The sequence below is a fragment of the Cryptotermes secundus genome, unplaced genomic scaffold, assembly GCF_002891405.2.
Source record: "Cryptotermes secundus unplaced genomic scaffold, Csec_1.0 scaffold1282, whole genome shotgun sequence".
In the NCBI taxonomy this organism is placed as follows: Eukaryota; Metazoa; Arthropoda; class Insecta; order Blattodea; family Kalotermitidae; genus Cryptotermes; species Cryptotermes secundus.
In genome coordinates this window covers 185,881-212,627 of record NW_019726248.1, presented here as the reverse complement: position 1 = coordinate 212,627, position 26,747 = coordinate 185,881, and the positions used below count along the sequence as shown (strand labels likewise).

Genomic DNA, 26,747 nt, shown 5'->3' with positions numbered 1-26,747 from the left:
CCCTCCCACTCCACCACCACCAGGTTGTTCCGAAGGTTCCAGATTGTTGTCAATACAATGACATAACGAAACTTCTCGTAGACATCACCCAAAGCAAACGAAACTAGAATTCCAGTAATCACAATGTTATGTTACGGGCGGTATTTGTAAGTTATTTAAGCAGACGTCTCCATACCTGTCTACGATTACACACCTCCTTCCCAGACGACCAGTTTCAGTCACTGCTGCCACTGATTCGCGTAGTGGGGGGAGTGGAGTCCAGCTGGGTCCACTCGGCACGGCGGCTACTGATTGGCCCATTGTACCTGTCCTGGGTGATTATGATGATGGATAATTTGGTGGAATGAAGGTTTGGCAGGGGAAACCGAAGTACTCGGAGAAAACCCGCCCCAGCGCCACTTTGTCCACCACAAATCCCACTTGACAACATCCGGGATCGTACCCAGGCTGCCGCGGTGGGAAGCCAGCGACCGTCTGGACCGACCGTCTGGACGGTCTGGACGACATGGAGAAGAGAAAAATCTTGCCCCTACCGGGTCTTGTACTCCGACGACCCCGACGACCCCGACCACTCCACGTCCAGCCCGAACAGCACAAAGCTAGTCGCTACACCGACGACCCCGACGACACCGACTGCGCTATCACGGCCATCACGGCGATCACGGCTCACACCCCCCCCCTCCACAAAAACATTGAAACAAGAACAACTATGATAATATTAATGTCCACAATATTTGATTTGATTTTTTTTAGATTCAAATTAAACCATAGTTTGCAATAGTCGAATTGTTCGATAGCGCCTATTCGATTCATCTCTATGTATCCTACATATCGCTACATACGTACACGCTCTTCAGATTCAGAATACAACGTTGATCGTATGGTGGTAGTGCAAAGTGTGTTTGGTTTGGCTACCTCATAATGTGTAAATTTAGTAAAAATAATATATTGTTATTTATACATATTGGCAGTATGTGCAACTAGATAGTAATATAATTGACGATATTACGCCCATTACAGTTTACATGCTTTAGAAGCGTTTGTTGTTGACCATAACCTCCAGTTCCCGATGTCATGTCGTAAGAGACGGCTTGATGGCCAAGATCCAGATTATGAAGATACCATTCCTCATGAGACAAAACGTCTACGATTGCTGGAAGAAAATGGTAAATATCTGCATTAATATCATGTTAGAAATCGTTTTTTCATGTTTGTATTAAATATCAGAGGTGATTCCTCCTCCCATATTAGATATCGTAAACATTTTACTTAAATGAGGAAGAACATACAGTAGTAGAGACTTCGACAGTTATCTGTAGAAATTTTAAATTTTGATGGATTCTTTAGCCAGTCACACTACTCATGTGATACTGCTCGTATTCCCCCCATGAAGCACACAGTATTGTACAGTGGCATTTTCTTTCAAGATAAAGATTTGGATATATTAACCAGTGGTACAATCAGTGGCGGCTCGTAGCTAAAATTAGGGGGGGTGCTGCTCCAGAAAATTTGTAGCCTTTGTTTTAAAATTGTATAAAAGGAAACAAACATGTATAAAAAGAAAATTTATTCAGAAACTTGATAAAATCCTGAAAGAACAAAATCAAACACTTTTTCCTTACTTTAACCTAAATTGTTACAGTTCAAGCTTAATCTGTTCATTTAAAAATGAAATCTGTTACACCTCTGGGGGAGGGGGTGAGAAAATATGATTACTTTAGTCTGTCGCTACCCTTTTTGCTAGAATCTTCACTGCACTCGGCTGCCGTCGGCTGTCTTGGTTATGGTCGCTCAGGATCGGTCGTGGACGGGTTGGTTATGAAGGGGTGAATCAAAACTCCCTGCGTACATCCTATCCTACGTACACTGGTCTATTTACATTGATATTTACATTAAAAGGGCCGCCTGCGGCCTGTTTACATAACACCTTCTCGCTACTCTCTTTCTAATTTCCCTTTGGGGGGGGAGTACCGTGAGACTGTGGCTTCCCTTCATTGCCTTGCCTGTCACTCTCTACACCATTTCTACCCTATTCTACCCTGGCGCTTGCTGGGGTACACTGGAGACTGTACTCTGAGATCACACAACAACACTTTTATCAACACTATTGTTTAACAGCATGGCTTATATGAGCAAAGAGACTTACTTGCAGTAGAAATGCAGATAAATGTCACCATCCACCATCTCGTGGCACACATATCGAATAGGGCCTCCGGCTGACAACTGGTTATTACGTTTAGATCCGCTCCCTAAGTCTCCTGAATTCAGTAATTTATATCTTTAACTTGCTGACTCTGCGGTTGACGAAAGAGGGAGGTTAACTCCTCCTTTCGTCCTCAATCTCCGGTAGAGGGTCTCCATTGGCTACCTTTTGGCTGTGGATGGGCCTGTGGTCCTCTTTGCTGCTTATTTAATAATATTATCTTTACTCCAGTGTCCCTGCAACGCGACTTGCAGAAGTGCTATTGCGCATTCTGCTAATTCAGGCATTCTTAACCTGGATTGCCTGTCCAGGTGTTGACATACTAATGTAATTGCTGTAAAACGTTTGTCGCAAGTCGTGGAACATTTAAGCAATGCCATTTTGACTTCTAGTCTCAAATTGCGCGGCAACAAAATCAATTCTTCTTGTTTTAATTTGCGCAGAAAGATCAATAATTTTCTCCTTGATCTCTGGATGACAACTGAGGAAATTTTTCTCCATTGAAAGCACTGCAAGCGCATTTAGTCTTTCCGAATTCATAGTGCTTCTTAGAAAAGTTTTTATGCTTTTCAGTGTTGAAAGCAGCGCTCTGCCTCTGATATAGACATGGGAACTGTCAAGAGGATTTTTATCAGTTTCGTAATTTCACTAAAAACATCATCTAGATTATTTTCCAAGATAAATTTCAGCAGCTCAATTAATGTGCAATATTCATGAATATCAGACCTACAATAGAATACTTTTAGTTCAGTTTCAAGCTTTTCTTTGTCAATCATGGGATATGCTTCAGTGGTCAGTACTATCTCTTCTGTGGGATATTCATTCTTAAAACTAGTGAAGCATTTCTTGTTGAACAATTTAGCAGCTACTAAGTGTTTAGTGGAAGAATATCTGTCCATTATATCAACACATATACAGTCACACACTTCCTTAGCTTCTGCCATGAGTGTCTTTGAAGGATTCTCACAGTACTTTGGGTTTCTTAATTCCAAAATAGCAGCTTTGAAATTTGTTATATATTCATTAACTCTAAACACACTAATTTCTCGAGATTGCATTTGGTTGTAAATTATTTCAACATGAGGCAAAATCTGATGAAAAAGCTCGAACCAAACTTGAAATTATCATCATTCAGGTATTTTAAAATTCCTGTTGCTTCTGCAATGGTTTGATCTGCATTTGATGTTGACTGAATTTCAGTAAGGCAGTTTATTAAAGGTTGCAAATTTTGATGAACTCTGTTTATGGTCCATATGTTGAAGTTCCACCTTGTAGAAGATGGATGTGGAATGCTGACTTCCGTATGCTTCTTGAGAATGGACACACGTTGCGGTGATCTTGAGAAGAATGTTGGAATAGCCAGAATGTTAGAGAAAAATATTCTTGCATTTCATGTATTACTTGCTGCATTTCTCGTTATTAAATTAAGTTGATGTGCATAACAGTGAATGAAATGTGCATTACTATAAACTGCTTTTATTTTTGCTTGAACTCCTGCTTTTTTGCCTTTCATGACATTTGCACCATCAAATGTCTGATCTGTCAGTTTTTGTCCATTTCCTTGAAGGATTATGTCCTATTGTTCCAAAATACGTTTTGATATGCCATCTGCAGTTTGATTTTCTGGAATAAAGACTCCCCAAAAACGCTCAAATATTTCTCCATTCAATACGTACTGTAGAATAAGGACCATTTGAGTGTGTTCTGAAACATCTGTTGTATTATCAACGACAAAGGAAGCCTTCCTAATTTCCGTCCTTATCTCCTCATGGTATATTTGTAGCAGGCAGTCAAGTATCTCATTCTGAACCTTTGAAGACTGCACTGGTTTCTAAATGATGCTTCAAATCTGAATCTAATTTAGATGCAAAATTTACTAATCCTCTAAATACCCCTGGATTTATTGAATTATCTTTTTCATCATGTCCACGTAAGGGAGTTTCAAAGTTTCCACAAAAGAAAATGCAGTCTATTATTTTGGACAAAATTTCACGGTTCTTTTTAAGCTTTATATTATGCTCATTGCTTGAAAGTCTGTATGCCTCACTAAGTTTCTCCTTAATACTTACGGTTCCTAAAAGTGACAGTGAAACTACATTATCAACATGCTTCTTTGACTTCTCATGCTTTTCAGTTTTTTCTTTCATTGTGTTTATATTTCTAAAACCATCTTTTGTCCACGTTGCATCACCCCCAAACAGCAAACACGGGAAGCAAAACAGTGCATTTTTTACTTCACAGCCGCAAAGCCAACTTTCCCGTTTGTACCATTCAGAATTAAAGCTACAAATATATTTCTTGTTCTTGCTTATGCCTGGCTGAGATATTAGAATATCAGGTGTTAAACAACCTCTTTTCTTAACTGCAACTTTCTCATGGAGAGACAGTTGTGAAAACTTAAGCTGTTAAAGTTCACTTACAGTCACAGAACTTATTTCTTGGGGATGCAAGGCCATGGTTAAAGTTTTATGTTAAATAAAAGAACCGAAAAAAATGAATCAAATAGAATCGCTGGAAGCAGGATAATAATCTAATTCTAAAATTAACTCACATTCAAGAATATGGTACACGGTACAATACACGCGGAGTGAAAAAAAAAACTACCTTCCACCAGCACGCCAGGGTCGGCACTGCGGGAACGACAGTGCTCTCTCTCCTTGCAGCCTCGTGTTCAGCTTCCTATGTGCGCCTGTGCACAACAGACAACAGTCAACAAACACCTCACCGCTGGAACTGTGAAGCGCACAGTTCAATACAAAGATTTGGCTACTGACATTAAGCTTAAGGATTATATATTGTATTGTACAAGTATAAAGAAAGAATTAAAGAAAAAAGGACTCATTATATAAATGTTATCGATAATATCAAGTGGAAATTGGGGGTGCTGCAGTTCCATAGTGCCTATATGCGGGCCACCCCTGGGTACAATGCAAATGCTGTACAGGACTACACATCTGCTGTGAATGGTTTGTAATGTACAGGTACTCCTTGATTTATGCAACACTTGTGATCCAAAGAAAAGCTGTAGAGTCTAAGTTGCATAAACTGAACATTAATTAGGCCAAATTGCCTCTCCTCCCTTGCATTCCTCTTCTACCACCCACACAATAATATTCATCCCCTTCTCTTTCCATTTCATGAATGGCCAGCAAACAGTTTTCATGAAAGCGAGCACTATTATTTAAAATTGGTCTAAATTAGTTGATGTCATTAAAATGAAGTTAACTTTTTTTTTTTTAATTTCAATATAATGAGGAATACCTGTACTTACATTAAGATTTGTACAGATCAGGATAGTGTAGTTGGTATAGCAACTGGCTATGGGCTGGATGACTGAGGGGTCGTAGTTTCAATTTTCTCATCTCTAAGTTGTCGAAACCAGTTCTGGGGTCCACCCAACCTCCTATACAGGGGCACTTTCCCTGTGGGACAAGCGGCTGGGGCGTGAAGCTGACCACTCACCTCCAACTAGTGCCAAGGTCAAGAAAATGTGGATCTATACATCCACTCCCACATACACCTTCATGGCATAGTGCTTAATTTGTTAAGCACAGGGACAACTTTACCTTACCTTACAGATTTAGACTAATTAAAATGTGGCATCTGAGATACAAAAAAGATTATGCACGTGAAAATGGATTTGGTTATGACTGCGAACAAGAACCATGGTAGCTCAGTTGATATAACACTTAGGCTATGGGCTGGATGGCTGAGGACTTGGGGTTTGAGTGTTATCAGGGGCAAAAATTTTTCTCTTCTCCAAAGCATCCACACCAGCACTGAGGCACACCCTGCCTTGTATTGAGTGTATACTGGCCGCCCTTTCCCTTGGGGTAGAGCAGCTGTTCACTGCCATCTAGTGTCAGGGTTAATATATGGAGCTATACCTCCACTCAACGTTTTCGTGGCATGGTACATCATTAAGCAGAGGGGAAACTTTACCTTGTGACTGCTAACGCAGGTTATTGTGGCATAGTTCCTCATATCATGTTCATTAATACCATCTTGTGTTACTCGTTACTATATTTTAATTTTAAGCATGGCTGTTACACCTAATGGTACAGCATTCTGAAAAACCGTATCCCATCCACCCCTCCAACCAAAATTTGTCTCCACCATCTCTGTTTGAAGACAATTTCTGATGTTCACTTAAATGCCACTTTAAGATTATGGTCCATGTAGCCACAGCAGAATAGACTAACTCACATGCTTTTTAATGGAAGCACTAATGCATATATTAAATGGGCACAGATCAGATATGAGTTTTGAGTAAAATAAATGTGTTTTGTATTTATAGCAAAGACAGAGTTTTCACAGCGCATCTCAGCCATCGTCCAGAAGGAGTTCAGTACAGAACTTGCCAATCGTGAGAAAGATGTACATGAGATTCAGGAGCGATTGCATCAGGCACAGAAAACATTGCATATTCTGCGCCATGCCATTGTATCTGCATTCTATAATAAGAGACGGGTCCAGGTCTGTAATGGTAGCCATTTTCCACCCTTTTTATTACAAAGCGAATTGGTTTCTTTCTTTAATTAAGTACCACACCATTAAGATATATGGATGGACAGTGCACTGGAGAAAACACAAAAATAAGTGAGATATTATATTTCCGCATCATGGTGCATTGAAGTATAACTTGTAGTCTTGTTTTCCATCTGTAATGTGACAACATTAATTTACAATTCACTAAATGTTCATTAAATCATAAGAGGTTAAACAGTTCCATCGAGTGTAACTAGTAAACATTTTTCTTATTTCATTCCTTCATCCCTTTCATGTTTGGTGTTTACAGATCATCCTCAGAGGGACATGAGTACAATCAGAAGCCACTATTACAATATGTTTTTGAATGCTGATATATATATATATATTGTTGATAAAATACAGTTGATATAAAATCTAATGTTTTAACTGTTTAATTGTACATATGTTAACATATTAAGACAGCCGCTGTAGTTGTTAAAACATTAGATTTTATATCCATTGTATTGTATCAACATTATATATATATTAGCATTCAAAAACATATTGTAATAGTGGCTTCTGATTGTATTGACGTCCCTCTGAGGATGATCTATAAAGACCGAAACATGTAAGGGATGAAGGATTGAAATAATAAAAATCTTTACTAGTCACACTGGACGGAACTGTTTAACCTCTTATGATATTGTTAGTGTGACAGACCAGAATGAAACAAATCAAATTTGTTCATTAGATGTTTAAAATGTCATTAAAATCAGTAAAAATATATGTGCGTTTGGTGTTTATGCTACATGTTTCAGCTGCATAAGGCCATCTTCAGGCAACTGTCTTTTAAAGGAGTCTACTTCACTGTGCACTTGGTCAAATAATATTCATTAAGGCATGTCGTCGTTATTACTATTCTTTTTAATACTGATGCTGTATGATAATTTATTCCTCTGTTATATAATGTGCTTTTTTCATGTCCCATTCGGTGTGTCGCTCTTAGTTGTTTGTATCAAGAGGGAGCAGCAATACATATAGGCTGATATAGATTTATTCTGTTTATTTAATGTGTTTCATATGTGGAAAATCTTTAGGCCACATAAGCCATGCCATAACTGAGATTAGTAATTGCCAGCTTCTCGTGATGGAGGCCTCTTTTCAATCCCAGGTTAGTTCATGTGTAATTTTTTATGTATACAGTGGCACAGGTACAGACCTTGCTTTCATAACTTTCATTTTCCCCTGTCGGTTAATCGATTAATGCTCTCTTCATTTGTCATCTGCACCTGATACATCAGCCACATTTAGAGAGTATATTTTCATAACAGCTATGAAATAGGTTCTCTTAGCGGGGGTTGAAGTCCAGCTGGGTGCACTTGGCACGGCAGCCACTGATTGGCCTATTGTAGCCTTCCCTGGGTGATTATGATGATGGAGAATTTGGTGGAATGAAGATTGGCAGGGGAAACCAAAGTACTCGGAGAAAACCCACCCCAGCGCCTCTTTGTCCACCACAAATCCCACTGGACCAGACCTGGGATCGAACCCGGGCCGCGTCAGTCGGAAGCCAGCGACTAACCACTTGAGCTATGGCGCAGCCTTTCATAACAGCTATATTCTAGACTTTTATTTGGGTTCTGTTCAAATCTTGCCTTTCCATAACTTGACTAAGGATTTTTGTGGGTTTCCTCATGTATCTAAATTTCAGGATAATAACTTGATTATGCTGCAGTCACTTCCTTCTAAATCCTTAACAATTCATCTATAATACATTTCTAAGCTGTATACTCTAGCTATTGACAGCATCATAAAATAGCCCAAGAAGGAAGGTCCATATGTGACTGCAGTACCAAGGGCCTCAGTGTCACCCCATTCACTGTAAAAGTGAGGAGTGTATAACCTCAACTTAGTTTTACCAAAATGCCAATACAGCAAAGGTTATGAATGTCTTAGGATAAAGCAAATGCTGGTGTGTGAAAGTATACATGCAGCCCGTTTGATATAAATGTGTGTCCATATTCATGAGGTGTGATTTCAGAATGGCCCAGAGGAGAGAGAGAAGCGTATTCATCCTGCAGTGAAGAAGTTAGTTGGCAAGGAGCCTCAAAACTGGGAACCGCTGCACAAGCGCCGATCCAAGTACCGGACCATTCCCACCACCTCAGAAAAGGAGCCGTCGGTCAGCAAGGAAACAAGTTCAACCAGTGAGAATGAGAAGACGGAAACAGTGAGCAAGGTACCGCGTTATGTTCCCCCAAAGACCTCTGCAGGCGGCGGCACTCCAAGCAGCCCACGCCGCGGAATGTGCCACAAGATGAAGAAAAGGTGAGAATCTATGGAAATTACTGCCATTTTGCTTCATTGAAAGGTTATATAGTACTTCATTCATTCTGGTCCATCACACTAGTCAATATTATAGAATGATTTGCCTGCACCATCCAGTGTGACTCAAATGTGTGTGTATATATGAAAAAAAGTAAGGCTATCTCTGTAACGGGGCACGCGGTAGTGTAGTGGTTTAGGGGCTATGCTACAAGCCGGAAGGTCGCGGTTTCAAATCTCGATGAGGTCATTGGATTTTTTCAGTTGACATAATCCTTTCAGCCGTACTAGGCCCTGGGGTTTACTCAGCCTCTAACAGAAATGAGTACCAGGAATTAATTAAATAATTTTCCTGGGGAGTAAAGGGCAGCCGCTGCGTAAGGCTGACAACCTTACCGCCGTCTTTGAGCTGATTGTCTAGCTGGTGTGGGACCCTCAACATCTCACAACCCTATGGGCCTTCATGGCCTGGTACAGGGATAGCTTTACTTTTTTTACTTTTTATCTCTGTAGCAGATCGTGAATTCCTGTAGGGTTATGAGATGTTGAGGGTCCCACATTGTCTAGACAATTGGCTCAAAGATGGCGGTAAGACTGTCAGCCTTACGCGCCGGCCATGCTTTACTCCCCAGGAAAATTATTTAATTAATTCCTTGTACTCATTTCTGTTAAGAGGCTTAGTCGACCCCAGGGCCATAGTGCAGCTGGAAGGATTAGGTCAACTGAAAAAAATCCAATGACCTCATCGGGACTTGAACCTGCTACCTTCTGGCTTGTAGCATAGTATGTTTATATATATATATGATGCCTGTACATGTTCCAGTAAATCAATGACCATCTTCAGAAGGCAAATAACAACATGTCGAGGAAACTACTTTGAACTTGATATACAATGATTATGCAATAGTAGGTTCCTCATCGTGTTGTTATTTACCTCCTGAAGATGGTCATTAATTGACCAAAAAATGTAAAGGCATCATATATACACACACATTTGAGTCGCACTGGACGGTGTAGTCAAATCATTGTATTTATATAGTACCTTTATTGTTAGGGAATAGGAGATTTTAACATGTTGGCTGCCCTGTGATGCAGTATACTGTATGTTTTTTGTCACCCACCAGGACACGCATGCATGCACACACGCACTAGAAACCATATCAGATAAATTACACACAAGATTGTCAGCTCTGATCATATTATAAACCTGGGTTAAATTAGCCATCCACACTGCAGATGGCACTAGGGGGGAAATTTGTAACTTGTATGATGGCAGGCAACGTGTTGAAATTCCCTAATATTTTGGTTTCCATGGCTGGATTTTAACATGGGCTAGTGTTACTGGCACACACTTAATGAATGCACTGTTACAATAATGCCATGCATTGCCAGTTGAGATCTTTGCATTCTTGTTGGAGAGGTTAAAACTTGCAAAATGTGGCTAGTACAGACTGCAAAGTCTGAGTGGAAATACACCACAGTTGAACATATTTTTTAATTAGGAGTCTTGATAGCTCAGTTGGTATAGTGTCAAGCTACAGAATAGACACCTGAGGAATCAGGATTTGATTCCCGGTTGGGGCAAGAGATTTTTCTCTTTCCTGTAGCATCCTGATCACCTCTGGAGTGCATCCAGTGTTCTATCTCATGGTTATTGGTGGCTCTTTCCCCAAGAATAAAGTGGTCGGGGCAGAATCTGACCAATTATCTGCACCAAGTGTGGATGTTAAGAGTGTGTGGAGTTATACCTCCACTCCTCCTGTGGTACGGTTCTTGATTAATTAATCACAGGTACAATTTGACCATACCTCTGCATGCTTGAAATTGAGAGGTGGCATATACATATAGAATTTATGTATATATGCATGAAGATGTGAATTTAAGCAGTCATGTGTGTTAACACATTTGCTGCCAGCTGGTACTGGCCAGCCTGTCATTTTGCTCAAAATGTTTCCAATTTTAACTGCCTTCTTCATTCTTCCATATTAGTGCTGTGAGATCCTCCCCAGCTGAAATAGCCTTATTAAATATTGTAAGAATCAGTCATGTTGTGTCTGCAGGAATGAGAAGATGAACATGTGCATTGCATGAATGTAAGTATGTATTGTGTGGTTGCAGAATTGTTATAGGGAACATCTCCAAGTGGCTCCCAGTCGACACACGAGAGGATGCAGCAAGCCACAAGTGGATGATGTATGTGCGTGGTCCGAAAGAGGCCCCAGATATGTCTGATTTTGTATCCAAAATTCGGTTCTTCCTGCACCCCAGCTACCGGCCACACGACATTGCAGAAGTGACGTACGTGGCACAGTGTTCTCTTCTCTGGATGAGCATGCATACACTGCTGGAATGAGTTTTATAGTGTGAGCAGTCAGTCAAGTCTCCATGCCATTTTCCTGTTTGTGTGATATGTGATGACATTTGATGATTGGGAAAGCTGAGATTTAGAGCTGCATTGCTGTCCATCCTGACCTTCCTCACTTTCCCCTGCTCTTGTCCCTTTCATAGACTTTGGTATTGGCTCACATAGCATCACCGTTTTCTTTTATTTTTCCACGGGGACTAGATAGACTGCTCTGCCTGTAGCATGCATTACAGAGTACGACCATATTGGTATGATCAGCATTTTCTTCTCGGATTATAAGACAGAAGTATTAGGTTTTATATATACTCTGTGGTTCTGTCATTTGCAGGGGACAAATGAAATATGAAATTATGTTGTTTCAGAGAAGTTTTATTTTCATTTTGGTGTGAAGCAAGGAGTGCTTGCATGACAACATTGCTAGCAGAAGGAGTGCAGAATTCTGTATTGTAGAAATACACTATAAATTTACTGTTCCCTGAGGTTTGCAATAACATTGACCAAGCAGTATACTATCATTATATTATGTTTTACATGGAAAGACCTCAGAACATGTGTTTCGCACTTCAAAGTTGGTGGACCTAGTCCCAGCTCGGGGCTGTACTTTTATAATTGTATTGAGTTTATTTTATGACCAATATTGGATATTTCTTGATAGTAAAATATTATGTTGGGATGTAATTTCACTTCTTTGCTCTTGAATTCTTGTAGGTCTCCACCATTTCATCTCTCACGGCGAGGTTGGGGTGAGTTTCCAGTACGTGTCCAGATCCACTTCAGCCACCCTCGCAACAAGCCGGTTGATGTGATACATCATTTGAAGCTGGATCGCACGTATACAGGACTGCAGACTCTCGGTGAGCCTCTGTGGCAAGCATAAGCAGATATGTTGAATGTTATTTCTTAGGTCCCCAGTTTGAATCTTGATGGGGAAACTTTCTGTCCTCACTGAAGTTTGTTACAGTTTTACATATTCCTCCCAAGAATCTTGTTATGTGTTAGTGACTAGACATGGGGTTTAGGTTCTTAATTGGATTTATTAAACACTTATGAATCATAACTACATGGAATTGTAGTGCTCTTACTAATTCACACACTCTGCTCTTCACTAAAGTCTTCTCAGTTTGTCTTTAGCCATTGCTCAGTTATGGCTCCCAACCATGTAAATTCCTCAGCTTCCTTGTTCACATCACTACTGGCTGGTGACTGTCTCCAGCCCTCAACCGTCAACTAACTGATTTGTCCAAGTCCAAGTCACATTGCGACTGACGGTCAGTCAGTCAGTGAGTCTTGGTGTCGAGCCCCATTTGGGGCTCATGACCAGGTATTAATTATTACTGTTTGGCAGTTACGGTCTTGCTTCTGTGGGGCGCCCTCTCTGATGAGAGGATGGGTCTGTCTTTTCTGTTTGTTGCTGGCCCTTGTCCTATTGGTTCTTCTGTATATATTGGGTTAGACCACACAGACAGCGCTATCTCCAACAGTTCTTCTACTGTGTGTTTATTCGTTGCTATGATACTTGTTTATTTAGCTGTTACCTAGCAATGAACATTTTCTGCTTGTTCCATTATTGTGGTTTCCAGCCATTGTCATACTGTATAGAATAATACATTGTCAGATCTCATAGGCATATTCACATGTTCTTACCAATTCATTGTTCTTAATCATATCTTTTCTTATTGCAATATCCAGCATGCTTCCACATTAACAGAAGGGATGCATTTTTGAAAACTTATCCGTGTCATGAAATTCCATAACATGAACTACCTGTTTTCATTGGTTCCCATGTTATTAAGGGAGATGCATTCCTATGAAAATTGTTGTTATCCACAGTTGTAATAAAAGCACATTTTATCAAGTTTTACATCAAAATAATTTCTTTCCATCCTCTTTAGGTGTACTGTTTGCATGTACACTTGATGGCCTCTTTCAAGATATCTTAAATAAGTGTAACATACCAAACTATCTAAAATAATATGGGAATAGGAACCATGCTACCTGCCACCACAGTTGTGTCACTGGTGCATGTTTGTAGACTAGCTAGTGGCCAGCTACACCTCACCAGTGCGTGCTCATATGAATCTGAATTTCATAAATAATTAGTTTTGGTTGAATTTATTGCTGTCTTGCAGTTTATGTTAAAAAATTATGTTTGTCCCAAATTTCTGTAAGGGTGAATTTATGGTCCCCGTTNACGATTTAAATCCCTGACGAAACATACACGACGAACCACGGCAACACGTTAAAGGTTAAACCTCAAAATTGCTTCAACAAATTATAAGCAATGTGTAAACATGCATGACATATGAGCATGCTTTTAAGTTTCACTTGAAATGTTGTCATGTAAATAGAGATTTTCATTCATTAAGATGCCATCTCTTGTTAATTGTTTTCTCCTAGCCTCTTAGGCCGCACACCGGCTTGCATCAAGACATATAATAGTTAAGACATGATGCAAAGAAATGAGCACAGTTGAAACAAATGAGATTATGAAAACTGCCGCACACCGGTCTAAGTCATGATGCTGATGTCAGCTTCATGCTGACGAATCACGAATGAAACAAGACTGTGTCCTTTGCCCCATGTCATGCAGTTGGTGTGTGGCTGCCCTTAATTAGTCCTACTTGTGAAGCAGCAGCACTCGCTTTGCGTGTGCCATCACATTTATTGCAATAGCATCTCCTCTTTGATCACTCAATAGCAATAGCATAATGTGACAGCAGTTGATGTGTGATGTAGTCACTTAGCCAGCATTATTTAGGCATAAGTATTTGTATATGGTAGTAACATTTTATTTCTTTTGTTGACAGGTGCTGAGACAGTTGTTGATATCTGGTTGCATTGTGGAAGTGACTCAGGAATTAGCAACAGTGAGCATGAAGTTGGCAGCACTGAGGAGAGTGCGCCTGATGGCAGTAGTGATAATGTGGAACGCCTTTCTCGAACGGCGAAAATAGAGGATAGTGTTAATGGCCCTACTTCTGGGATGGTTTGTGAGTCACCAACCAAGGTTAAGTTCCATGGTCCGATTGAGCCGAAACTGGAGCCAGTAGATAGCTCTGACTACATGTCGTCCTGTGATGACACCTCTCAGACTGATGCAGCTGCACAAGGTGCCCATAGCTCCTGTGACATCACATCATCATCCTTAGACCATGATTACTTTGGGCTCAAGAATGTGAACATTAAAAAGGAGCATGAAGATGGCTGTGAATTTGTGCAACCCTTACCAGGCTGTGAACCTGTGCAGTCCCTGCAAGGCTGTGAGTCAGTGGAGTTCGTGGCAGCCCGTGACTCTATGCAGCTTGTGCCAGGCTGTGAGTCAGTGCAGTCCCTGCAAGGCTGTGAGTCAGTGCAGTTCCTGAAAGGCTGTGAGTCAGTGGAGTCTGTTGCAGCCTGTGAGTCAGTGGAGTCCCTGGTAGCCAGTGAGTCGGTAAAGTCCCTGGCAGCCCGTGAGTCTGTGCAGTTCCTGCCAGGCTGCAAGCCAGTGCAGTCCCTTCCAGCCTCTGAGTCAGTGGAGTCCCTGCCAGGCTGTGAGTCAGTGCCGTCCCTACCGGTCTCTGAGTCAGTGGAGTCCCTGCCGGCCTGGGACTCTGTGCATCCTCTGCCAGGCTGTGAGTCAGTGCAGTCCCTGCTGGGCTCTTCACAAGAAAACATGTCAGAGGAGTGCATAGATGTATGTAAAGTGAAATCTAGTGTTGTGACAGACAGCATTGTTCGAAACCACATGTTGGAGGAGGCACCTGTCATGCAAAAGCACAAGACAACAAATTCCATTTTGCTTATTCCAGAGTTACTGACACAATCAAAAACTGTTAATAACCATGTTGTAGAACAGAATGTTCCACTTGCCAAGAACAACTCAAAACCAGCCATGCTCGTGAAGTGCATGAACAAGAGTGGTCATGTATTCTTTGTAACAGTTGGCAAGGCTAATGTTAAGCCGCAATTGAAGGTTGCATCAGTTGTGCCAAAATTAGAACAATCTGTAAATGTACCCAATTTGACTTCCTTGCTAATCAAACAGGCACCAACCTCATTACTCCAGAACAAACTATCGTACACTTCAGCTGTGGTATCCAAATCAAATGAAAATACTCCCATTCCAAAATCTCAGCTCAGTAGTTACAATTGTAAAGTGAAGGGTGGTGTAACCTCTCAGGATAATTTTGGTTTCATATCATCACAGACTAATTCCTTAGTGCTGGTACCCCCTCAGGGTACTCCTGGTAATGGGGTAACAGCCCGGGCTAGTTTATTGTCCCTAGGAGCTAATTCCTCGAGTTTTGTAACGTCACAAGGTTCATCTGTAGTGACTCCCTTGCCAAGCATGAATTTGAAACCTGGTGCGAAAGTAACCTCACCAGTGATACTAGTGAATGATTCTCCAGAAGTACTGAAGCAGATACAGAGCAATTCAGGGCAGATGCTTTCATTCCTGAAACCAAATAAAAGTTTGCTCACTTCAGACAAGTCGGAGGAAGGGAGCAGAGCTGGAGCTTTGAAGGACATGAACATAAGTTCTACCCAGAATAAGCCCATCTCAGTCCAAGATCAGTCGGTGTTGATTGCAAAAAATGGGCAGTTGTATCTGCTGAAACACCCACAGAGTGCACTTGCACTTTCAGCGCTCGCTGCCAAATCCAGTACAAAGAAATGTGATTCAGCTACAAAGCAGCAGGACACACTTCTTTCAGACACAGTTTGCGGGAGCCAGTCATTACTGTCAAATCAGGTGCGTTCAGCTAAAGGAGGCGTGAGTTTGTTGAAGAAGCAGACAAACTCAGCTGTTCTGCCTACCGTGGGGAAGCAGGTGAACGTGGACAAAGCCGAGGAGACTCGGCTGTTGATGTCGGGCCGAACTCTGGTGCTGAATAAAGCGAACAGTCGACAAATCACCCACTCAAGCAGGACGTGCTACCTGGAAGATCTGAAGTGAGTACACTCTATGCTGTTGGTACTGTGCCTATTTTTGGGCCATGAGTTATTTAATGATTCTGTATCATTATTGAATGAAAAATGTATTTTCAGTTAGGAAGAATTTGGGAAGAAGTGATGATGGTCCCTTTTTAAGGCACAATCTTTGAATCCATCCTAGCACTTATAACAGCTGGACATATGAAATGTAATGCACAGTCAGTTTTTGGAGGAGACGAGGGCACATTATGTATGCCAAAATTTGGTAGGCGGCCAATTTTGGTTTTGGGAATGTTTGATAAAATTTCTGATTTCATATTAATTTAATTACCTTGAAGCAGAATGCTTTTGACTTGTGTTTAGGAGGGATACGGTTTGAATCTCAGGTGGAACAACTTGCCTGACTTATGTTTTCTCATGGCTTTTGTCAGTCTCTCCAATCAAATGGCAGATGGTACCTTAAATTAGGCTGTGACTGCTTCCTTCCACATTCTCTCTAATTTATTGTTCCAGTTATTTAGCACTCTGTAGTCTGAGTTATTAACAACTCCATGGAATTGAGCCCTCAAGAAGCTGCCAGTTGCTCAGCTACTCAAGAAATTCCCAATGTTTTATGGAACTGGAAGGTTCATTACCATGTCCACAAGACCTTTCCACTGGTCCCTATTCTGAACCAGATGAATGCAGTGCGTACCACCACATCGCATTTCTTGAAAGTATCCTTAAATTAATTACGTATACAAATATTTTAGATGATAGAATGTCAGGCCTGATGTCTTGTTATTTTGTTTGCAGAGCTGCTATCGAATCATGTAAGTTTGATGACATTTCATTTGCTCTTCGCTGGCTGTTGAGGCACATACCTCTGGTTTCACCTCTTGCAAGGGATCCAGATTTCAGGGTGCTTCACCCATATGCTGCCCACAGTGACATGACCTTCCTGCAGTGGAACATCGGCAAGCAGAGAGCAGCAGAGGTGAGCTTCTTTGGTTATGTTGCCGCTCTCCGTAATGTCTCCAGACATAGCTGCATGGTTTCTGCATCATGTAACTTGTTTGTACATGGCATTGAGCAGCATTTTCTTGTTCCCGAAGATCAGAACCTGGTATCAGAAAGACATTTAGGGCATGTTCCATGTCTGATTTAGTGAAATCCCTACCTAATGAATCTAGGACATGTCTTTTCTGACACTAAATCAAGGTTTTCTGTAAAGGATTATTATGAAAAATTGCACCAAAAGAACTGTATATCTTCTAATAATAATTATTATACTTACTAACTTACTTACTTACTTACTCATGGAGCTGAGCCCTTCTGGAGGAGCCGCCAATTCTGAAGCTACTCAAGAATTTCCCAGCATTTTATGGAACCTGAAGGTTCATTGCCATGTTCACAAGAGCCCTTCACTGGTTTATATCCTGAGCCAGATCTATCCAATCCATCCCATCCCATCCTGTCTCTCAAAGATCCATTCTAATATTTTCCACCCACCCGTGCCTTGGTCTTCCCTGTGGTCGCTTTCCTTCTGGCTTTCCCACTAATATCTATACACATTCCTTGTCTCCCCCATTCGTGCTAGATGACCTGCCCACCTCATCCTGCTTGACTTGATTATTCTAATTATACTTGGAGAAGAGTACAAGTTATGAAGCTCCTCATTATGTAATTTTGTCCAACCTCCTGTCACTTCATCTATCTTCGGTCCAAATATTCTCCTCAACTCCATGTTCTCAAACACAATAATTATTATATACAATTAAAATTATTTCTCTCTAAACAATAAAACTGTTATAGGATTTGAGGTTCTCAGTGATGGTTATGAAGAGTTCCATCTTCAGGGATATAATGCCATGTCGTGGACTGATTTCTTACTTGGCTTCCTCTTGATGACTGAAGTTGGAGGTGACATGTTTCTCCAAAATGTAGGTTGACTTTCAAAATACTATACAGCATTATATCCCAGAAAATAGAACTCGTAATAACACTGTTGTAGTGCCATGTGAGTTTATAGTAATACAGCACACCAACAGAGTGCACCATGCTCTGTTTGCAGATATCACTAATTGTGCTGGTAGGTGGTTCTGCCAATAATAGTTTCTCTGTCATCAGCTTTTGTCATTTTCCTGGAAAAACTATTATTTAGAATGGCTCCCTGAAACCTCTATTTTATATTTTTCCAATATTGTATGTTATGATTGATTGTGAGTGTGTGGATACCATACTAATTCATATAAATTTTCAGGAGATGGCATTACTGTATTGCCCAGACTGTCTGATTTTAAGTACTTTATGCTTAGGTCTATAAATGTTTTAGTAAACAATGCAGCAGTTCTTACATTTCTTTTAGCATTTTGCTTTCTTTCTGAAGGCGGATGGTGATGGAGAGTAAGGGTGACACTAGATTCAGCCCACGCTGCTGGCAGTTTTAAGTAATTGGTCACAGAGTACTTGGCAATAGAAGTAAAACTATTCCTGTAACAGACCATGGAGCCCCATAGGGTTGTGAGACATTGAGGTTCCCACTTTTTTTTTTACACAATTCCTCACAGATGGCAGCGAGGTTGTCAGCCTTCGCACTGGCCTCACCTTTACCCCCAGAAAGATTCCTGTTACTCATTTCTGTTAGAGGCTGAATTGACTAGTGTAGCTGAGAAGATTGTGTTCGTTTAAAAATCCACTGACCTCATCAGGAATCAAACCTGCAACCTTCCAACTTGTAGCATAGTAGAGGGGCAAACACTCCTTGTCACCCATCTTACTTCTGATGAAGTGCTCAGTACAGAGAAAATATATATTTTTTTTCTGTCTGTTCCTGTAATTTTAAACATTGTGATTGTGAATGTTTTGGCAGTGGATTCGAGCAAAGACAGTACAAAAGGCATTACAGAAACGATTTCCAGAAGACCGTGTGTGGGGTACACGTGCCATTTTGGTGTGGGCAAGGCTGCATGGGTATACACCAGTTCAGCAACCTGCAGATATAGGCTCAGAAAATATATCAAGTAGGCCAGTAACACAAGGAACCTACTCGGAGCCCGTTGGAATCATGGACTGGCTGGTGACAAATCACAAGTCGGATCAGTGTTCAGGTTCAGAGTCAGATCCTGAAGTTGATGTTGTGGGCATAGAGCCACCACAGACAAAAGGTGGGTTCATTGATCTTGTGACATGAAGAGTGAAAGATGAAGGCAGTGCCTTACTTTGACCTTTGTGGCTCTAGTAACAGTGCAGTGTTTCATATCATGGTGGGAGCAAGTGTCTACTTGATTTTTTCTTTTCATGTTAGGCATTACGTTTTATTATATCACCTTAATGCATACTTGACTGCCTCTGTGGTCTAGTTGTCAGAGTTCCTAGCTACAGATCCAGAGGTCCGGGCTCGATTCCCGGCCCTACCAGATTTTCTTAGAAGTAGTGGGTCTGGAATGTGGTCCACTCAGCCTCATGAGGAATATTGAGGGGCTATTTCAAGGAAATAGCAGCTCCGGTGTAGAAGAAACCGAAAATTAATGGCCGTGGGGATTCATTGTGCCACCCTCTATCAGCTAAAGTTGGCACTAACTTCGCCGACAAGTGGCAGTTGATCAGTGGGTATAGTTTGCTTGCGGGCTACAAGCCACAGGATTAACGCATATTTTCTGAAACTCCAGTTCAGCACTGATAACATTTTAAATGGAACCACTTCTCAGTTAACTTTTCTTACTGACTTTTTATTTACTCACCTCCAACTAGTGCCAATGTCAAGAAAATGTGGGTTTATACATCCACTCTCCCATATGCCTTCATGGCATAGTGCTTAATTAGTTAAGTGCAAGGCCAACTTGTCCTTACCTTACCAACTTTTTTATTTTGATGAGACAGTTACATTCTGCTGTGATCCTGTAGTGACGTTATGTACATAATAAATGTGTTGAGGCTCATACAACAGTGATTATGAAGATTACTATTTTATTGGAGATAACACTAGTCTGATAGAACTTCTGTGTTTCAGATAAATTTTCTGCCTCCATCTTCAGGGCCAGAGAGGAAGCCAGGCAAGTAACAAGCAACAAACAAGCAGCAAGTCATTTACCACCTCTTTTTGCTGGTTATTTGCTTGGCTCACTCTTTAACCTTGAAGATGGAAGCAGTACATTTCTCTGGAATGTTAGTGAACTTCTACCAGACTGAACGATGTCACATGCTAGAACATAGTAATCTTCAAATCATAAATAAATAAATACATATATAGAGATAGAGTCTTGTATATATCAGCCTGTTTGGTGCAGTGATGAATAATTTCACTACTGAAGTTACAGTGAAATATTAATACGTACCACTGTGAAAATTGTTTAAGGGTTTGTTTCAATAAGGTCATCTGTTTTACTCTCTGAAAATTCTTCAAGGAAGTATTTTTTCCCCTTTGTCAGTAGATGATTTATGTTGCCCTGGTTTCTTAGATATATATGTAGATTGTTGGCTGTTCATTTCTTTGCTGTGAAATACCGCCAACTGTTAGATACTGCTAAAGCACAATAGATCAGTGTAGGTTGCAGTGCAAGGGCCGAGAAGGCCTACCCCTTATACATTCATTCATTAGATACTGCTAAATTGGCAGGCCATGAAGTAAGCCGGCTGCAGGTGTGGTGGAAATCAATGTTTTGTTGCTGAAACATGTAGACGGGTTAAAGTTGTGTGGTTTCCATATTAATTTGAATGAAACAAGCTGGAAGATCATGTGTAATTTATAAAGTGCTTTACAGATAAAAATCAGTTATATGGATGATAAATTTCTCTCTGTGTAAGAAATGATCTTACATCAGCTTCGCTTCAGTTTTGGCTAGTGATGGCGATGCTGCTTGATGGCTTGCATGTACACTAACTGCAGGGTTTAATAACAGATGATGTGGCAATAAGCTGATGGCTGAATCATCTTTAGGTCAATGAAACACACATTTGTGCATGCACATTGCTAGTGTATGTTTGTAAAGCAAAATTTTAAACTCAGAAGACTGAAATACACAATAATGCCTATATTTTTTTATAATAATTAGTGCTGTTTTGTATTTATGTCTTGTTTCATAGCACTCGTAAAGCAAGGGCCACCAGAATTTGAAGACGTTAGCAAGATTGTTGAAGCACTGGAATTGGATCCTGAGCTGGATGCACAGTGTTTGTTTGTGCGTGAGGCAGCAAGGGAGGCGGGCTTCAAGTTCTTGCCACAGGAAATAATGCCTGGTGTGGTATTCTGCGCTGCAGAAAGAATACTTTTAGAGGTATATGATCCATAGGATTTGTAATGGAAATTGCAAATTTTGATCCAGTCCTTACAAGTTAAATAAGTTAGCAGGGTGGTATTTTGCCTGTGTTATATTTGGGAGATAATTATTTCAGATCTCGTCCAGAGCAGATGTAGCCCTGACTGAGATTTTACATGGTTCTTCAGTCTGTCAGTGCTCATATTGTATCTTAAAGAGCTGGCTGTGATTATTTCCTACCTTAAGCATGCAGCTTGTTATACAGTGGAACCCACATTTAATGTTTTCCATCATTTAACATTCAAATTTAATGATCCCATGTCAGTTATCTTAATTTTATATTTCCTCCATTTAAGATTTTCCTCAGTTTACTATCCACTGCTCCCCAAAGAAACCTTATATCCAGGTAAATATTGCCACCTGTTAGAGCAACTATAGACAGGATTGATTTATTACACATTTCAACACACAGCTCATGACTAAACTTTACAGATGCACCTTTACATGCAAGTGTTCTCAGTCTGCTGCAGTCTCCACTAGTTGTTGCCTCGTGACGGCTTCCAATGGTGTACTTTCCCCTTACTCTGGGTTTACAAACTACCAGCTTTTAACAGCAACAGCTCACAATGACTGAACTGTATGTAGTTCTCTGACTAACTCACTAACCCCCAGGCTGGTGGCTGTCTCACACCAACTTCCCACTATTCTGATTGACTGCAACTCAACTGATTAAATTCTAGACTTGTCCTGTCTATAACACCTCGGCATGGACCATGTAGAAAACACCTCTACTCATTGTAGTTTTTCCATGATAACATATTTGTTTGACAAGCTGTTTCTCGATAACAGTTGCCATATATTTTCTTATTCCGTGGTTGTTGCCTAGCAGTGGACATTGTTTATAGAGTCGTTACTTAGCAATGGGTCTAAATTTTACAGAATGACGCTTGATCACAGCTGTCTCTTGCATGAATGTAGTTGCTTTGCAGTAGATTCTTGACTGACATAATAGGTTGATATGTCGGTGGGATATCGAATGGATTAGCATAGCAGTAATGCTCTAGACTTGTGTTCAGATGGTGTTCAACTTGAATATTAGCCAGGACACCAGGTATCCTGATGGAGGCACATTCCTGTATAGAACTTTGATTCCTTCTGGTTCCTTTCTAGTCGATCTGTCTTCCTACTCCTTGGCAGTATGCAGTATAGTGCACTTATTGACTCACTCACTCATGGAGCTGAGCCCTTCTTGAGAAGATGCCTGTTGTGCAGCTACTCAAGAACTTTGCAGCATTTTATGGAACCTAAAGGTTCATTGCTATTGAGAACATTGTAAAATAACAACATACATGCACTCAGTGGCAGGATATGTGGTACACCTTGAACAATTTGAAAGAAATAATATTTTATGTATCAGTTTCTTTATCTTGTCTTAAATCATGTTTTGTTATGTTGCAGGCAATACGATCACTGGCAGATGACTTGCTACGACGCGCATTGTGCATGGCGTGGAGGAGAAACTCAAACAGGTGTGTGGTGTGGTCACTGGATTGCAAGCTCTTGTTTGGCATCTGTGACCAGTTCTGGTCTTGATAACGTCCATTATATTACTCATTCAAATGAGGCATCAGTCTGTGGTGTGCAGAAATATATATTCTGAACAGAGGAGATGAATACGAGCTTGGGCTTCTGGTAACTCTGTGTATCTGTGTGACAGTATATGGTTTTATAGGCCTACAGTAAGTGCTAACTATTATTTTTTTTTATTGCTAGTGGGGTGGGACTAAGTCCCTTGTACTGCGGCCGCTTCTGGGCTATTGTACCAGCCCCAGATGATAGGTGAGGGTGATTGTGGAGTAATTGGTGGAATGAAGATTGGCAGGGGAAACCGAAGTACTCTGAGAAAACCTGCCCCAGCTCCACTTTGTCCACCACAAATGCCACTTGACCTCTGAAGTGCTAACTAAGTCTTTCTGTGGTGTAGGACTTTCTTGAAAATTGATGATTATGCAGCTGATCAAGTAATTACCTGGTTTCGTAGAACCCAGTGGTTTGTCACATTGTTCAGAGGTGCCTGTGCCATGAACCTGCTGACTTCCCTCTGGGATGTGATACCATGAAGCCTGGTGGATTGTTACCATTGCTTCAAAGGTACCTGCTGCTACTCTGAAGATGGAAGCAGCAGGTTACTTTGAAACATTGGCAATGATCTACAAAACAACACTGTGTGTTATTCTAGAATACAGTTTCTTCATGTGTCAGATCCTGCAGTAACATATCTGTTCCAAAACACTGAAAACGATTCTTTTAATTGACAGGTGTCCTGACAGCATCACAGTAAATGATGTTCGGATGGCGATACTCACCCGTCCAGAGTTTGACTTGTTTTCGAACAGAGGGCTTGGTGTTCAAGTGACGGATACTGGTTGATACGTGTCTGTAGTTAATTACCTGTTGAAGGTATGAAGGAGAGTGTTGGGATTTATGAGTTTTCAATAAAGAGCAGGCCACTGTGAGGCTGACAGATGTTTGTATTCAATCAGCATATATACATACACATCCTATTCCCATCCAACGGGTATGTTGTATCGCTGGATCTGGGCTTGTAGCCAGCGATATATTGGCTCATAGTACTGCAGTAATGGCTTGACATCATAATAGCTATTTCCTGTGAGGATCTGGAGTGCTTTGCCCCAAGGTTGGCTGCTCCCCATACTCATCATTCCTCTGCACAAACAGACATGATATTCCACTTCTTTATTAAAACTGTCACAACACAACCATATCAAGGTCAGTGCCAAGTTTGGCTCTGCATATTAACACTTTGTGGACGGGCAATTTAAATATTTGAATCACCCTGGGGACCGGCATTTTTTTACCTACTACCGTAACTTGTGCACTGTTCAATTTAAAAATTAATATAAAATCTCCTAATTAATTTTATGGACTACAAATTTTGGAGAACACTTATCAGTGCTCCTAGAAGTGCTTGAGGGTGTGATGTTTCTCGAGACATTCCCCTCTGTGAAGTGGCATTACACAAAACTTGCAAATGTAGAGTCATACTCCTTTTCTTGTGAACTGCGCAAACACGGCATTGCCTAGAAGGATGCTTCCCCTTGAAATGTTCACTCTTCACAATTTTTGCGAGGGTATGTATCCGCATATCACCTGAGAGTTGCCCAGGGGGCTCAGAATTAGGCCTGCGTGGGGTGGGAGTAGACGGGCCTGGTCACACTAAGACTGTGTCTGCCTCTGGTTCTGCTGCCACCATGTGGTCTGTAGCCCAGGCTTCTGCCATATTCAGCAGAAATGCCTTGTATTTCAATTTTGAATGAGGGTTTAGATTTTTGAAAACGAACAATGAATTGAAAATGGCACAGTTTATAAGCCACAAGGCAACTTTCTTTGTCCACTTTATTGTTTTCCGAGGAAGAGAATAATAGGCCAAGTACTGATCAGCTCTATCAACTCCCTTCATGAACATATTGTGACATGTTGCACAATGGAGGACACCCCCCCTCCCTACCCAGCAGTGATGTGGCAGCTCTGGCAACAGTGACGTGGCCGGTGAGTCAGCGCTCCATCCCCCCCCTCCGCACTGTGACATGACATGCAACGCTGCTGTCGATACGGCGTCAGGCAACAGCAGTACTCATTACATAACAGGCAAACACTGCGACTATATAAGGGAACTACACAGCCACTGAAGGCAGTTAAAAGTGTGTCAGCCACTGAAGTGAGTTCTCAAGGCAGCAGCCTACGAGTTGAGTTGGAACATAGCAGCCGTCGCGGAAAGAAGAACCGGACGTGTGTGTAATTGTGTAATTGGGAGTGTGTGATACAGGGACACTTACATAGCTCCTGTACTGTGAATACGTGTAGACTACTGAAGATAGAGTGAACAGATTATTGCGAATAGGGTTATAAAGTGTGAAACCCCGCAACAGTGTTGTAATTAATTGTAGCTGAGACTGGTAGGTTGTTAAATAAACCAATTAACAATCCGAATGGTGTCTTCAGTAACGAAACACGTTACAATATTATACTTGGAAATACAAACAGGCTTCTTTACCTGTCCATGTCTCCTTTGAACATCAGCCATGCTCGAATTGTGAATTGTGGAAATCATATTCACAACACGAGTATCCCTCCAGGACTGAAGAAGAATATCCCCCGTCCTCCTGAATGTGGTTTCACCACGTTTCAGGGATTTGTATACCCTTTTCAGATGTGGAGGAAGGCCTCTGTTCACCCTAATTCTTCCACAAACACGTACTTTTATCGAAAGTAGGTGTTCTGCAGTTGCCACACTGCTATAATAATTGTCTTGATAGACATGGTAATTTTGATCAAGATAGGGTTCCAAAACGGAAAGAATAGTTTCGTGTAATTTCTTTCCTTCACCAGAATAAAATTCTAAATTTCCCATATAGCCTGAAGTGCTTTCAGTATCTACAGGAACAAGTAGGCCATACTTTGTAAGTTTCCCAGGATTATGTGTTTGCATATTGCACTACTCACTGACAGCTTGCTACTTACAGCTTGAAGAAATAAAGGCATTTATTTTCCTTTGCAGGGGCATACAGTTACAGCAAGGTCACGTAACTGATTAGTCAGCAAACATTCCAGAGGCTTATCACGCAGATGCAGGCAGCTACGTGCAAGCTGGGTGGCGCCAGAGTGATGTATCATGTGTTGCAACTTATCGTGTTCTAAAAACGTATTAATACGCGACTGGTCCGCCACATTTAAAGTGAAAACGTATTAATGCGTGCGCAGTCCGCAAAGTGTTAAAACCATCACAGCACAACTATATCAAGGTCAGTGCCTAGTTTTGGCTCCGCTACATGTTTCTGCTATTAGAAGCCATCATCAGGCAAATACATGGCTACCATATATACACCACTGAACTGCGGTACTAATAAAATTGGATACAATAATAATTATATTAAAATACTTGGCATAAAAATACAATAAATTAGTTTATATAAAACAAAAAGTTATAGTATAAAACAAGAATAAAATTCTTTGATTGATGTTTTACATCATCAAGTCAGTCGTTGGTTTTTGTGATTTTGTTGCGTGCCCATGGACAGATTGGAGTATGCTATATTTTGTATATACAGGGTGTCCCAGGAGGAATGGACCAAACTTTGGGAGTGTGTTCCTAATGTTAAAGTATGCCGATATAACCCAAAACACCTATGTCCAAAGTTGAACGGTTACGGAG

General features: G+C 40.9%; 2 protein-coding genes across 6 annotated transcripts in view; one reads left to right on the top strand and one right to left on the bottom strand.

Annotated features, from left to right (window-relative positions):
- The first annotated feature begins 811 nt into the window (after positions 1 to 811).
- LOC111864144 (YEATS domain-containing protein 2) overlaps positions 812 to 26,747 on the top strand; it is a 31,420-nt gene continuing 5,484 nt past the window's right edge. Inside the window, exons 1-12 of one of the 5 annotated variants that reach the window (XR_004512991.1) lie at positions 812 to 1,166; positions 6,501 to 6,679; positions 8,715 to 9,001; positions 11,117 to 11,296; positions 12,072 to 12,217; positions 14,171 to 16,295; positions 17,073 to 17,253; positions 19,129 to 19,423; positions 21,342 to 21,532; positions 22,973 to 23,043; positions 23,833 to 23,974; positions 26,094 to 26,337. Coding sequence is in view for 4 of the 5 variants with exons in the window: in XM_023851196.2 (XP_023706964.1) it covers positions 1,070 to 1,166; positions 6,501 to 6,679; positions 8,715 to 9,001; positions 11,117 to 11,296; positions 12,072 to 12,217; positions 14,171 to 16,295; positions 17,073 to 17,253; positions 19,129 to 19,423; positions 21,342 to 21,532; positions 22,973 to 23,043; positions 23,833 to 23,944 (3,864 nt within the window). In the remaining variant the exon portion in view is untranslated. Of the gene's footprint in view, positions 1,167 to 6,500; positions 6,680 to 8,714; positions 9,002 to 11,116; positions 11,297 to 12,071; positions 12,218 to 14,170; positions 16,296 to 17,072; positions 17,254 to 19,128; positions 19,424 to 21,341; positions 21,533 to 22,972; positions 23,044 to 23,832; positions 24,039 to 26,093; positions 26,366 to 26,747 lie in introns of those variants that run through there. The other 4 variants (XM_023851196.2, XM_033751335.1, XM_023851197.2 and 1 more) reach the window with 4 other exon arrangements.
- LOC111864141 (angiotensin-converting enzyme) overlaps positions 24,037 to 26,747 on the bottom strand; it is a 22,037-nt gene continuing 19,326 nt past the window's right edge. Inside the window, exon 9 of the mRNA XM_023851186.1 lies at positions 24,037 to 24,241. Within this exon, the coding sequence (XP_023706954.1) occupies positions 24,076 to 24,241 (166 nt within the window). The 3' untranslated portion in view covers positions 24,037 to 24,075. The remainder of the gene's footprint in view (positions 24,242 to 26,747) is intronic.